Genomic DNA, 14,828 nt, shown 5'->3' with positions numbered 1-14,828 from the left:
TCGGCGGCGAAACTTTTATTGAAACCCGTACGACGACACATGGCGTCAAACGACGAGCGTTAAGGATTGGAATCTCGCATTATGTCGTATTGGCTGTGTTCGTTTCGCTGACATTTTGGAGCCTTTTTCGTAACCGTGTCGTGAGTGCTTAATGTCCATTGTCACAGATGTTTTATATGTGTATATATTAACAGCCTGGTACCACCTCAATAAATTCCAAAAAGTTTGGTGACACATGTTTGGTATCTTTACCGTAAGTTCATGCGAAACTTGCATTTAAAGCTTGTGTTTTGCCCGAACTATAAACGTACTGTTGTATTTATTCCTGTCTGCCTGGATGCGAACCCAAAAGCTACCCAAGGGCGTCTAATGTTAAAGTAATCAAAAGCTTGGGCTGTGATGCGTGACGTTTTTTACCGAAAAGAAGCATACCGCGAACCTGTTTCGTCACGAACGAGCCCGGGCAACTTCCGAACGCAAAGCTAACAGGAAAAACGCCAGAAAAGGGCCAAATAAGCCAAACCAAATTTTGGGCGCCAGACAAAGTGGAAAAAAGCCAAATTCAGGGAATTTGGCGCCGAAAGCGCCAATCTGGCAACCCTGGCAACAGGGGTTGTAACCAAAAAGTGGCACGGGCCACGTGGCACCAAATTTGTCCCACGTGGCACTAACATGGCACCTTTGTGTGTTTTCTGTTTGTACTACTTATTGAATCCACTGTATGCTAAATCAGTAATATAGTCTGCAGCCTTTAGCATGATGTTGGCCATTTTATTACTTTGCAAAGTTTTTAGCACTGTTTAAAGTTTTTTTATAATACCTATTGTTGGGTGCACCAAATGCATGTGCTAAAAGCTAGTAATGTGAAATAAGCTACTTAAAAACTATGGCACATTCGAATGACGTTTATATCAAACAGAATTACCCAATATATTGGTAAGTTTTTCATACTTGAATAGTTTTTTTTTATGATGTTACGCACTTTCGTTAAAGATAAAAGCAAACTCTCACCAGGACACTAATTTTCTTTGGCTAAAGTTGGTTTCTCTTTTAAGCTGAAATATCATATTCTGCATTTTTACCAAAAACCTTGCATTGACTTTACCAAAGCTTAGTCTTAAAGTCAACATCACTTATTTACTTGATTATCAGCCACAAATCACTAGCGACATGAAAATAATAATCACAAAATTCATTAAGTGCATGGTAGCTAACTTCCATTTTCATACAAATTATGTAAACAATGCATAATTCAAACATATTTAACAAAACACATTTTGTGTTTGTGATGTCATAATTATTTCCTTTGTGCAAGTTTTGATTCAACAACACTTAAATCGTTTTGACTTTCTTCAATCCATTCCTCCCTTATATCTTCACTTATGTCTGTTGCCATTCTGTAAGCTTGGATTGCTTCTTCATAAAAATCCACGCTTTCATTCAGTTGATTTGTTTCCTTGTAAACAACACCAAGGTCACTTAACAAAACTCCGAACACTCCATACTTTGCTGAGTTTTCACCAAACTGTTTCCTCATCATTTCAAGTCCAAGTTTAATTGTTGATTCCCTCGACGAATAATCTCTGATTAAACCTTGACTCAACCCAATCCAGTGCAAACACCACATTTGATTCTCGCATTTAATATCTTCTTCCACGTTTTCAATATTTTGTATTTTGGGTCTCATCGATTCCATCAGTGGGATCACATGATCACGAATTATTCGTTTGTTTTCAAGTTTTTGATTCGAATCCGATGTTTCCATCAAACCTTCGCATGTCAGACTCAAACTCCAAACACAATCCTCCACACCTTCCACCGCTTCATCTCCATCACATTTGACATAAAGTTCAGACGCAACATCGAAAAATAAAATCGATTCCAAATATTTTCCCTCTAATCTCTTTTCATGTCCAGTTGTTTTCAAATCTTCCGCAGTTTTCCCACGACCTTCAAGCAACCTTGAAAGTTGGTTTCTTGTTTCATTTGCTTCAAAATATTTATGTTTTTCCAACAAATTCACGTAAGTTTGGATCAAATAAGTTGGATCGATGTTTCCATCTGAAATAAAAACAATTTATTTAATTTAAACATAAATAAACCCAACCTCCCGCCATCACATACCCTGGCGGTCTATTCAAAGTGTCAGTGTTTCGGGGGAATTTTTTTAGTGGCGCTAAAGAGTGGTAAACGTGTATTTATTTTAAAAAGGGGAACATATTGGAAAAAGAAATTTAAGATTTTGTACTTTTAATGTTTTACAATTTATCGGAAAGGGATTTTGATTTGGTTTAGTAAAAAATCACAGAATATACACGTCAATGCCGTTATTTGTGATGTCATAAAACAACAAATGTGCTGTAAAACCATGTATGTTTTTGTTACGATATATGTGATATTTGAAAGTCCTAAATGTTCATTTTTCCCAAAAGTTTTTGGAAAGATTTTGGTACTTGCTCATTGGTTTACACAGATATATTTAAATATAGTGGTATTTGTTTATAAAATGTTGTATCCACTGTATAATCAACAGCTTTCTTCGAAGCATTTTACATTGCTTGCATTTCTGTTAAATGGTATCCCTATATTTCTCTTACATGACAACTTATTCATGTTTCAATACTAGTAGTTTTCAAAATGGGGGTGCTAGCAGTCTGTTCCTAGGGATTACCAACAACAGATACAGTTTTTTCAAATTGTTTTTATTACCTGTTTGCTGCTGTCCCTGCACAACTTTTCCTGCATTTATCTGTTCATCACTTGAAAAACGATCATGGGCTTCATCATAAGAGGTGATTGGATGATGTTCAGTGCCTTGAAAGTGATTACACAAAAATAAATCTAAGCTACACCCTTGGTGACGTTTTGTAATTTTAAAAAATATAACTTTGCATTTGTGTTATGTATATCAATGGGCTTGTAATAAACAATGAAATTACCTGTTTGTTGTATTGCTCCCTGGATATTATTCCCAGTATATACTTGTTGACTATTTAATAGTTCAGTGAACCTTGGGCTATAGGGAGTAGTTGCAGGCTCTTCAATACCTTGAACAGGGTTTACAAAAATATATTTTCATACTTTTGTCATGTTGGTGTTAAGCAAGTTGGTGACTTTTTGAAAAAAATAGTCCTAATGAACTTGAGAATGTACAACCTTATTTATTCAATTGTGACAGTATTAAAAAGTTAATATAAGTCGCCTTCGAATTTAAGCCACATGTAAATGTCATCGGCAACCTTAGGTGCCCTATAACAATAATTGTCAACAAATCTGTCCATTGAAATTGTCAGGTACGCTGATAACTGTGTTTGATGAAACGTGCTGGTAAGGCAGAGCAAGTTAAACTTGATATTTTTGAAACTCAGAGCCACAGCCACCCTCGAATATAAGCTGCCCTCGATTAAACGCCGCAGAAACAGTAGGTTAAAAAACTTTACAAGCTGTGGCTTACAATTAAGTAAATACAGTACAAGACTTTACAGATTTTTAAAAAAATGGAAAGATTTAGGCCTAGGTAGGGTCACATAAAGAGTCATGTGCAAAAAAAACAAAGAAACAAAAGAACGTTAAATTTTGTCACATTTACTAATCAGTGTTTTTTGCAAGAAAACTTACCAGAAAGTTGCATCAACACTATTGCAGCATCCGACTGCCTCGTAGAAATATCACTGCTTGTTTTGTATTCACCAAAGCTTGTTGGGATATTGGCAATTTCAACATGGTTTGCACTGAATTCTGTATTTGGAAACATAATAAATGTTACATCATATCAATACAAAAAAAGATGGTGAACAGGGACTAAAAACTTCTTTCTATGTCAATACTCTTCGCGTAGTTTTTGATATTAACAAATTTGCTAGGATGCACTGATGGCCTCATTGCATGACATGAAAAAAAAGACATGAGAAAAAGGTGTTGCACAAATGAATTAACATAAAGATTTTTTGGTGTCACAAAGTTGCAATGAATTCCCTGCATATTTTTATACCATTTTGGAGAAAATTTCTTCCTTGCATTTCTGTGTGACTCTTGGCTTTAAGCTTAATAATTTCAAGTTAATACCTGTTTGTAAAGTTTGCACAGTATTCCGATGTTGTTGTGTTGGGTTAGCGGTAATCAAAGAACCATTTCCGGGTGGAACATAGGAACTTCCACCATTACAGAAAGTAGAATCTACACAAAAAAGAAATTTATAACTCTTCAAATATTATACAATGACATGCGGATAGAAGTAGTTTTTATAATTTAAGCTTATGCCAAAAATTAATTTGTAGATTAAGTGCTCTGATGAGGCTCGCAAAAATTACACACATTTAGCATGTGGTAAAAATTGGTGATAAGGAACTTGAAAGTTAAGGCTTTGTATAATGAGAAAAAAGAAAATTTTTTTCTTGAGAAAAAAATTGTTGTGCATGTGGAATAGTAAAAATGCCGTATCTGGTAACTAACGTATGAGAACTATCAGGCTTATTTCCACCATAGGGGTCTTGTACTTAAATAAGTTTAGAATACATGTTGAAATAGTGACAAAACAAAAGAAAAACTTGTATGTTGTTGGCTGATATGTCTCTTTAAATAGGTCCATTTGAACGAAAAACGGTACTTGTTTCGTAACAATGCAACATGTTTGGCAACCATGCCAGGTGTTTGGTAAATGGTTAGTTTTAAACATAACGCGCTTATTCGCTGAACGTCAAAGCCAGTGTTGACTGGTGTTTGCATGGATTTTGTCCAAAATTTAATGCGGTTGCATTTATTTAGCCATCTAAAGAGACAAAATTAATTTGGCTGAGGATCCCAGCATAGCAAACGATGATGCCATTAAGTTTTCAACACTACGTAACTATTCAGGTAAATGCTGTTGTTTAATAGTGACTCAAAATACAAATTTCTCCCAAAATAATTATTTGCAACTTGCAATTAAATGACTTCTACTGGCACCAATTTTTTGAACCACTTTGCCACCAGTATCTATATGCCAATCATTGAAAAAAGAAAACTAGTAAGATCGATGTCAATGCTGCAAGATTGGCATGACCAGTAATTCAATTTATGGTCTTTAAAGACAATGGCGTTGGTCTGTTCATGCCACTGAATATCAGTAACACAACATTGTTTCACGCCGCCCATGTCGAACAGTGGCTTTGCATGTCGAAAACTTAGAATGGCAAAAAAGGCAAAAATTGAGCCTTAATTGTTCATTTCTTCTTCTTCCACCTAGCCAAATTTCCAAGATTTTTTGAAATACCTGTTGTTGATGGAAGAAATTGCATATGTTGTTGTTGCTGTGTTAAGTTGTTTGCAGTAAAGGCATCGTTTCCAGTCAAGAGATTTAAATTTCCGCCCACTGAAGTAAAACCTGCATTAAAACATCAATAAAAAACAACTCAAATTTAAAATCGAGATGGATCTTACTTAAAAATTACATAGCTGTATTTGCAGACAAACCTAAAAGCTAATTTCCTTTTTCAGAATATTATCTGTGTGTGTGAACACAAAAAAAACAAGCACAGATCGAAATGAGCTGGTTTGCATGTCTTGTTTATGCTGGCATGATTTTCAATGTTAACCAAAAGGTTCAACGTTGTTCAATTTGACTTATGACATACGGAAATCTGTACATACGGAAATGCAGCAATGTGAAATACCTGTTTGTGGTGGTAAAACATTAGCATTAACTGAAGATTGATTTGCTGGCATAAGGTTTTCTGCAGGATTGTGGTAACTTTCAGGTTCACCAGTGTTCAAAGCAGTGTCTACATTTGAGAAGCAAATAATTAGAGGCAAAAGTATACAAACAACAAACAAATATTTAGAGGCAAACTAACACAAAACAATAATTATTATATTGATTATGATAAGAAATACACTTGCATAACTATTATTTTAATGAAACTCGTATTGTAATGCAAAAAAAGAGAATGCAACCATGATAATCGAGTTGCAGAAAGTAACATTTTTTGATCGACAGGCCCCATCCACACTGAACTACTACCCACAGTTTCCAGCTAAATGGACAGACTTACACGATTTAACAGTGTGCCAACTTCACAATAGTATTTTCAGCTTTCAAAATACCTGTTTGTTGCTTCTGTGGTATGGTTTGTGCACGTTGCTGTGCTGTAGTGATATGCAAAACATGATCATTCCCATTCAAAGGATGTTGAAGGCTTTCGCCATTATTCAAGCAATCTAAACATTACAAGATCAAAAAAATATAAAGGGAAAAACCTATACAGTGTCCATTTTTTGGGGCAATGCAAACTATTTTCTGGGCCCTATCAATCAATGTATAATCTACATATATACATGTTAAAACTAAGCTTTGTAAAATTAGCTTTAAAGTCTAAATAAGAAATGACAATTCTAGATCTCAGTGAAGTGTGAACTTAAGATCCTAGGCAAGTTACATTAATACAAACAAATTGCCAGGCGACCACATTTATTTGCCATCATCAAAAACACTTGTTTAGTTCACACTAAACATGCTTATTTTTTACATCCCCAAACAGAAGTCTTTGCCGCAAGCAATCCTACCTTACCACATAAAAGTATATATACATGATTTCTGTGTTGTCTTAGGTGGATGTTGAAGCTATTGTGGGTTGCACAGCATTTTTGCAACTTGATATCAGTATGATCATACACTGGTCACGAAAATATGTGTTTATGTTGTTTGTACCTTCATAATGTTGCTGACTGTGTCTGGTGGCTGCATGTTCTTCTTTTGCACCATCCGTGTTAACCTCAGCTGATGTTGTGTTTCCTTAAATAAAATAAACACATCACAATTTTAAAAATTTCCATAATCTGACATTCTACACTAGTGATGCATGGAATTGTCCAAATTTGGTTCTGGTCGAAACCAAATATTCAGTTTTTGCTGTAGTTTTCAAGTTGTATTAACGATCCTGTACCGGGCATGGGTAATACAATAATACTTCATTGAACACTATAGACTCCCATTTCTTAAAGGTTATGTTGTTAGCGAGCGTACATGCTAAGAACACAATAGCAATCCGCCGCTGTAACAGTTTTATTGTCATGTCACTGAACAATACAAATGAGTTGTTGATTCTGCGTTAGTTTTCGACCAGTTCATAAATTTGTGTGATGCACAATTACGCAGAAAAGATAAGATTTGCGCCCAAAATATTATCATCTTTCAAAGTATTGGAAATTATTAATACAGTTCACATGCTATTGTTGGTATCTCATAACGTTTTCATGAGCATATAAGTTTGGTTTTGTCCGAATCAGAACAAATTATTCAGCCAAAACTGAATCTTCATCAAAATCGCAGATTCGGCCGAATAAATTTGGCAAACCGAAGCTTCATTACATCACTACTCTACACTATAAACCAGTGGTTTCCAACATTTTTGTGGTTGCGTACCACTTGGAGGTAAAACAAAATTACAAAGTAACCTAGGGGATGAAGTAACAAACATTTTTAGATCACTTGCGATTTTTTAAATTTGAACTATATCCACAAATTACGGAAAGGCGCTCACATACGACCTGGAATGCTTTTGCGTACCACTAGTGGTACTACCGGTTGGGAAACACTAAACTAACTGAAGCTGTTAATAACATTGTACCAAAAAGTGTATTATGTTACACACTTACAAAACACTCTTATACAGAGATATTTAATACAAAGTGCTTTTTTATCAATATTAAAAAAAAACAATCTTACATACCTGAAACTTCCTCAGTATTCATACAATGAGCACCTAAACACTGTAATATTGTGGCCATTGCTTTGTAGGCAGAATTAAGGGGCATAGATTGAAGTGTATCTGCCACAAAATTGCCAAAGTTTGAAAAGTTATAAGTTTTTGATTCCTTTGAATGTGTATTGTTGTAATCAAAGTTTTCCTGGTAAAAGGGCAAATAGTTGAATAATAATATACATACATGAAATAAAGCAAAATTTTGTTACCTGCGACTCTGAGGTTGACAGTTTTCGTTTCTTGCAAAGCGATGAGGAGTTTGTAGTTGTTGATGTACATGAAATATCTGCCTCTTCCATTTCATTTCCATGAGATTCTACAAAACATTTCAAAAGTAATTAAATTATCTTCAACATTATACACAGGGTGTTGCTTTGTAATTGCGATTGAACATGGGGAAAAAAATTATCGTGTGCGTCGAACAGCAAAAATATCGAAGTCTGGTGACTGATTTTTTAAATCTCGCTCGGAGTTTTCAGGAAAAAGTGGCTGATACAGCTATAGGCTGCAAAACCTGTAAACCTAAAACATAATATAACATACCTTTTTCAGGAAATTCAGTTGTGTCTGAATCAAGGTTGTCAACAATACTGTAAACAGACATAATTTTATACACTCACAAAACATAATAGAATTTATAAATAGCTTACATCGGTAGCCGTAAATGACCCTGTAAGAACTGTAGATCCTTGTAGTACTTCCAAACTCTTGTTTTACCTTTAGCACTTTTTTTATTTCTATCCATAGTTTTTTTTACTTTTGAAAATCGATCACGCAGACTTTTCCACCTTTCCTTGCAGTCATCCACTGAATATTTTTTAAAAAATTAACATCTTGCATAATTGTTGGGAACACAAAAGCAGTAGCCAATGTAACAAAAGAATTAACCTGATTGGTGCGTTTTTTGACTAATTCGTAGCCATACATTTTCTTTGAATTCCTTATCTTTGTAATCTTTGTGTTTAGAATCATACAGACATGGCTCACGGTGAACCATTGGTATCAACACCTTAGCAAGCTCCATTATAAACAACTTTGAGGTCTAAACAAAAATTTTGTTATTTGAAATACTGTAAACTATAAATTAAGCAATCCACTCAAACCACAAATTCACGCTGCTAGCAATTGTATCAATCCTCAATGATATTTATGCAGATTGAACACACTTTACATGTTTCATCTCACAGAGGAACTGAAACTTTCCATCGTAAAACCATAGTATGTTTAGTATACTATGGTAAAACCTCACGAGTCACGAGCTTTGGTTGACGTCAGACAAATGTTTGTGTTAGGCTAACAGAAAACCTTAGGTAAAACAGCTAAACGGTAAACACAAGAATGTCGCGAAAAAGAGGAAGTCTTTGCTTGATTGGCATGATCACCATTAGATATTTGTCACATATTAATTGAGAACAGTTAAATGTATATTATGGAAAAGTCCGGAATATTTTCGCCATTTTTGTTGTTGTAACCTTCCAGTGTTTTATTGTTGTACCTTATTTGTTGCCTTATTTCGCAATCGAACGTCTGGCGACATGTTTTCTTCTACACAAGGTTGACTTCTGACGCCACACAAACCAACCAACGGGAATGACGTCGCAGGGCCTTTCCTGGGAAACTATTTTACACGTGATCCCGTGGCAATTGTTCACTGGACGTGGAGAATACATTCCTTACCGGTGGTTTTCAAATTTTGTATAAAAGACCAACATTTTTTATGCCGAAACATTTTTTGCAGACTGTACTTATTAAAGTTTCATGCAAAATAAAAACGATTAGAGTCAACACCATATTTTTATTCCGACAACATATTGCTGTCAACAAAATTTTGCCGATCAATGTGATTCTTTTTTATCAATGACTTACGTAACAATATTGTTTTGTGTTGCAAAGAAAGGAAAATGGCATCAGCACTGCGTGCAGTCAAATACAAACACCTATAAATGATGTCAGGTCAGACAGCGTTCTTCGCCCGCTGCTTCGTCACGCCCCGCCTACACCAAAAGAGGCTGAACCTAAGGTCGTGTCTTTTTGTATTTCTTCCTGCTATTACCCAATGGTACGTCGCGTCGAACGTCAAGTGTTACTCGGCAATTAAACTTGCGGCATTGGAGTTTACTTCTTGCTGCTGGATTGTACAAGTCTTGCGAAAAATTCGTGGCACAAAACAACAGAATCGCCCAAATCTATGTACCCACAAACGTTACAGATAGCATTATTTTCGTGGCCTTTTACAATTACCCATATATGTCACATTAAGTTATATACGTAAGTGTAGACTCTTATACGCCAGGCCTACAAGGGCTTAGGCCGGGTCCACACTCACGCTTTGCGCCGGCGGATTCTTTGTTTGTTTTAATGTCCCGAGCGTACGCCCGCACGCTGGCGTATAATGAAATAAACAAAGAATCCGCCGGCGTAAAGCGTGAGTGTGGACCCGGCCTAAGGCTAGTAACGGATATATTTCGTCAAAACGTACCGCCCCGCCCTATTCAACAATTCCTAACCACGGTATATCAAGGTCACAACAACCACAATGTTGTATTCTAACAACCACAATGTTGTTTACTTTTGTGAATTAGTTTTTTATTTTCACAATTTATCAAATGCCTTTTTGCATTAAGGTGTAAATACAACAACTTCATTCAGTCACAATGAGCACCTCATACTCTCACGTTGCGAACGAAAATGAACAGAACTTAGCAACAACCACAACAATGATTTTACAAATGGATTATTACGCACAGTGACCATTGTTGCGTCGCAGTCATGAAGGTGCAGTGATAGTCTGGAGATGTAACAGTCGGCAATGCATTAGCTCAAGGAATATGGTTTGGAATGGTTTGATTTATGGCAGTGTTTCCCAACCGGTGGTACGCGCACTGCTAGTGGTATGCGACGGCATTCCAGGTGGTACGCGACAACCTTTCCGTATTTAGCGGATATAGTTTGAATTTAAAAAAACCGTAAGGGATCACTTAATGTTTGTTACGTCATCCCCTAGGTTACTTTCTCAATTAGGTGATACGCGTCGTCGAAGTTGTTTACCTCCATGTGGCACGCAACCACAAAAAGGTTGGGAATCACTGATTTACGGTGAAAAGCAAACGTCTTGGAAAAGAAGTTGCAGCAATCTACACCTGTCTAAAGTTATTTTATACTACTCATGAAATTTTGGAAACACTTGAATAAGGACTTGACCTGGAAAGTTTTTCCATTCACTTTTGACAAATTGAACTTCCAGTTATGAGTGGCCAAATACACTGAGCGGGTAAAACCCATCTACAAACAAGCAGAACATTACAAACTTTAGTGAAAAGAATCTTGCAAACACGAGACCTCAAAACATCTAAAAATAATAAAAAATAACGGAAGAGCACATAACCGACGACCCGTGTGATGTATTCCACCCCAGTACGTCACGTGATCAATGTGTTTACTCAACGTCGGTAGACTTGGTTGGTCGCTAAATTACACAAACCATGAAACAACGCGTCAAACGCCATGCGTTTGGATTACAGCCTCGCATACGTTTGTATCGACTCGCTCCTGCCGCTGACATTTACGAAATGAAGCGCACCGAACAAAAAGCGGAAAGTGTTTACTTACCATGGGTTTCGGCATTGTAAGGTCTGTCGGCACGTCCTGTGGTAAACCGTGATCTGAACCTAAAATAAAAACACACTTTGCATATATTTATACATAATGCCGCAAATTCCTTCCCAGTACCCTCATCAATAAATTCAAAAAAATAGGAGATGAAAGTTTGGCCTCTTTGTCGTGAGGTTCATGCGAAACTGATATTTGCGACACGAAGTCGCGCTCTTGACGCTTAGCGCTCTGTGTCTTGTGTTTGGCGAAAACCGCAAAAAGAATGCCGACCTGCGCTGTGGCGGTGCATATATACCTGCCTGCTTTCGATGCGAACCAAAACTATCCAACGGCGTGTTGTGAGTGTAGATGAAATAACTTAAATTAAGTTGTTATCACCAGGATATTTATTGTTAATATACAAGCGAGGTGTTGTAACGTTCTGCATCAAATAGCAGACATTTCATTGTTGCGGTCGTCGGGTTGTAACGCATTAGCAAGTTGACAAAATAACAATAGGGAAACACTTGTTGAAATGCTTTGCGATTTGTAACTGCGCCACTACTGGTAGATTGTTTGAATGTGGATTACAGCAGCGAATTAGATACGGAGTTGCATTCAGCACATGTTTTGAATTCATAGTTAGATTGTGGTATAGAATTGTAATTGAGCCCTGCATGTTGGACCAGAACCCAAAAACGTTTCAGTAATGTGTCTTTCGACGCTTGACGCAAACTTGCTGGCTGGCGGATTTCGCCGCATCGCGTATTCGATACAAACTGAAAAAGGGAATCCGGGCTGAGTCGCTTAGTATATAGTGGGTGCCGGTTAAGGATATGCTACCACAGAACTGTAGCAGTTTAAGAACGCGTTATGTTTGAGCAGACGAAACAAAGCAACTTTAGGAATCGCTAATTGTAAAATTTATTTATTGTGAATTCGTTGACATAAAGTTCTCCACAAGAAGGCAGCAGATTTTTCAGTTTTATTGTATGTTGTAGGAAGTCGTTTCGAAGCGAACTGTTGGAGTTGAATAGTGCCCTTAATGACGTCATAATCAAACTAGCTCTTTGCTCTTCGTTGTTGGATGATTTTAACACCTCCTGCGCATGTGTTAAAGAGTACGAAATTAATGACGCAAATATGAGAGAATGAAATAGGTTTGTGGTATTTGAAGGCAATTATTGCCAGTCGGACGTTTCGCTTTGGCCACTAATTCTACGACCGGTTTAGGATACAAGAATATTGTAAGGGGGTTGGCTATTTAAGTCACGTGGTTTACGAGGGCTTGTTTCTATTGTTTGTTTATTCTTTTCCTGGAGGTCGAATAATGCAGAATTATTCCCATAAGTTATGCCAAGTCACGGAATTTTCAAAATCACTGAGCACGAAACTTTTTACCTTTTAATAGCCAGCTTTGAGTGATTTCTTTCAGATTCAACAAGCAAAACTTTTTCCAGGCTCTTAAACCGCTGCGTAACAACAAAGCTTTAATATGCCTGTATGCACAAACTACGTTGCTCGCGGTCAAGAAATCTATCTGGTTGTGGACATCAGAGACGAACGTGGAAGTCTGGTCTTCAGATACAAGGAGTTGCGCGCCTTCGTCGAACTTACAACATACGCTGGGAATCCCATTGCAAACCCAGAATCTGATATGGACACTGACGATGATGGCTAACATGGCAACAGTTCCTCCACTAAACCAACAAAATCCATATGCAAACTTCGTCAACAGTTCTTCAGCTTTTTACTCGTAATCACCATTGTAAAACTGTAACGTTAACCAAGAAGCTGTGCTCTTCGATGTAAATTTATTTTACGTAAGTTCTCTGTACCTTTTTTATTCGAATCCGGTAATATTTTTGAAGCACTTCAACTTCGCGCCGATGTTGAATTGATTTTTTTTACGATAAAAGTGGCTTGAAGTAACTTTATCTACGAACCCATTGTAACTGTTTTCCTTAAAATTCCTTACATTTCGTCTTTCATTACTATACCGTGCATATTGGATCATTTTCCGCATGATGTCGCTGCTGCATTGAAATGGAGCTGGTACGCCGAACCAGCGTTTTCGGACATGTTTGTTGTAAATACTGTTTAAACTATAATAGTCAGCAATGCAGCGCACAACGGTATTTTGAAAACTAGCATCCTCCATTCACCGTATATATCAACATGCAAGTGTCGTAGTTCACCGTCTTCCAACATATCATGAAAAACAACATCTCGACATTAAAACTTTATTGTACGTTTGATTCATTATTGTTGTGACATAACCCTGAGGAAGTCTCACCGGATGGTGAACGAAACGTTGATGGCAATGAAAATCTCTCGTAACTTAAGTGCCAAAAGAACAATTCTTATTAATTGGTTGACCCATACTGTTTCAATTCGTACATTTTTTATGGTAGTGCTGCGCCAGGAACCATGTTGATCAAGCAGTATCTGTGATTTAAATGCAAATAGTTCATGTTGCAGTGACCAACAGAGTGCGTGCGCCTGTCTAAATGCTTACGAAGCGAAATCTGTGTAAGCTTCCACGTGCAAAGATTCATGCAGTGCTTTTACAGGCTTGACATCTGGGCTTATCTGTCACGACGAAGAAGTTTTTCATGCTTTCGCAACACAGGGTCGCCACACTGCGTAGTTCCTTACAGGGCAATCACAGCCCAGTAGGAGGCTCGATATCAGACCGATACAAAACACTGTTGTTCCCATATGCATGGCAGATTTTATCTACAGTTTATCGGTAACTTTTGAAATCCACCTCCCAACATGAACGTCCGGAGGTCAACAAAACTTACATGATTTAACAGTGTCCCAACTTCACAATACTATTTTCAACTTTTAAGATACCTGTTTGTTGCTTCTGTGGTTTGTGCACATTGCTGTGCTGTAGTGATATGCAAAACATGACCATTGTCATTATTCCAAGAATGTTGAATGCTTTCAATAATTTCGCACCACCTGGAATGCCGCCGCGTGCCACCGGTTGGGAAACACTGCTATAAACTATAACTGAAGCTGTCAATAACAATTTGGCACAAAGTGTTTATGTTACACACTTACAAAACACTCTTATACAGAGGTATTTGATACAAAGTGCTTCTTTATCAAAATTTAAAAAAACAATCTTACGTACCTTAAACTTCATCAGTATTCATACATTGAGCCCCTAAACACTGTAATTATTGCGGCCATTGCTTTATAAGAAGAACTAACGGGCATAGATTCAAGTGTATCTTCCACAAAATTGCCAAAGTTTAAAAAATTTTGAGATTGTGACTGAGTTTTTAATACCTTTGAATGTGTATTGTTGTGGACAATGCTTTCCTGACAAAGGGCAAATTGAGTTGATTAATAACATACATACATGAAATTAAAGCAAAATGTTGTTACCTAAGACACTGAGGGTGACAGTTTTCGTTTCTTGCAAGGCGATGAGGAGTTTGTAGTTGTTGATGTACACGAAATATCTGCCTCTTCCATTTCAGT

The 14,828-nt window shown here is 36.9% G+C and overlaps 1 protein-coding gene across 1 annotated transcript; it reads right to left on the bottom strand.

The window, feature by feature from the left end:
• Positions 1 to 1,154: 1,154 nt before the first annotated feature.
• Positions 1,155 to 14,822, bottom strand: LOC145888860 (uncharacterized). Its single transcript, XM_082979729.1, has 18 exons — positions 14,801 to 14,822; positions 14,190 to 14,357; positions 11,349 to 11,407; positions 10,941 to 11,021; positions 8,628 to 8,781; positions 8,390 to 8,546; positions 8,283 to 8,329; positions 7,949 to 8,055; positions 7,707 to 7,884; positions 6,686 to 6,769; positions 6,040 to 6,195; positions 5,652 to 5,759; positions 5,252 to 5,362; positions 4,066 to 4,176; positions 3,619 to 3,738; positions 2,940 to 3,047; positions 2,710 to 2,814; positions 1,155 to 2,061 (listed from the first exon to the last, which is right to left on the bottom strand). Exons 1-18 carry the CDS (start codon positions 14,820 to 14,822, stop codon positions 1,298 to 1,300), a joined length of 2,640 nt encoding a protein of 879 aa, XP_082835855.1. The 3' UTR covers positions 1,155 to 1,297.
• Positions 14,823 to 14,828: the final 6 nt, after the last annotated feature.

This window comes from Ascidia mentula, chromosome 2, assembly GCF_947561715.1.
Source record: "Ascidia mentula chromosome 2, kaAscMent1.1, whole genome shotgun sequence".
In the NCBI taxonomy this organism is placed as follows: domain Eukaryota; kingdom Metazoa; phylum Chordata; class Ascidiacea; order Phlebobranchia; family Ascidiidae; genus Ascidia; species Ascidia mentula.
The sequence above is the reverse complement of the archived record's forward strand: the minus strand, read 5'-3'. Positions and strand labels throughout refer to the sequence as shown.

Bases quoted from the DNA above. Each gene is read 5' to 3' on its own strand.
- LOC145888860 (XM_082979729.1), bottom strand. From the start codon at position 14,822: ATGGAAGAGGCAGATATTTCGT. The intron at 8,782-10,940 runs GTCAAGTCCTTA...ATTTTTGTTTAG, and splicing joins TGAATGGAAAAACTTTCCAG to ACCTCAAAGTTGTTTATAAT. The intron at 7,885-7,948 runs GTAACAAAATTT...CCCTTTTACCAG, and splicing joins TGTCAACCTCAGAGTCGCAG to GAAAACTTTGATTACAACAA.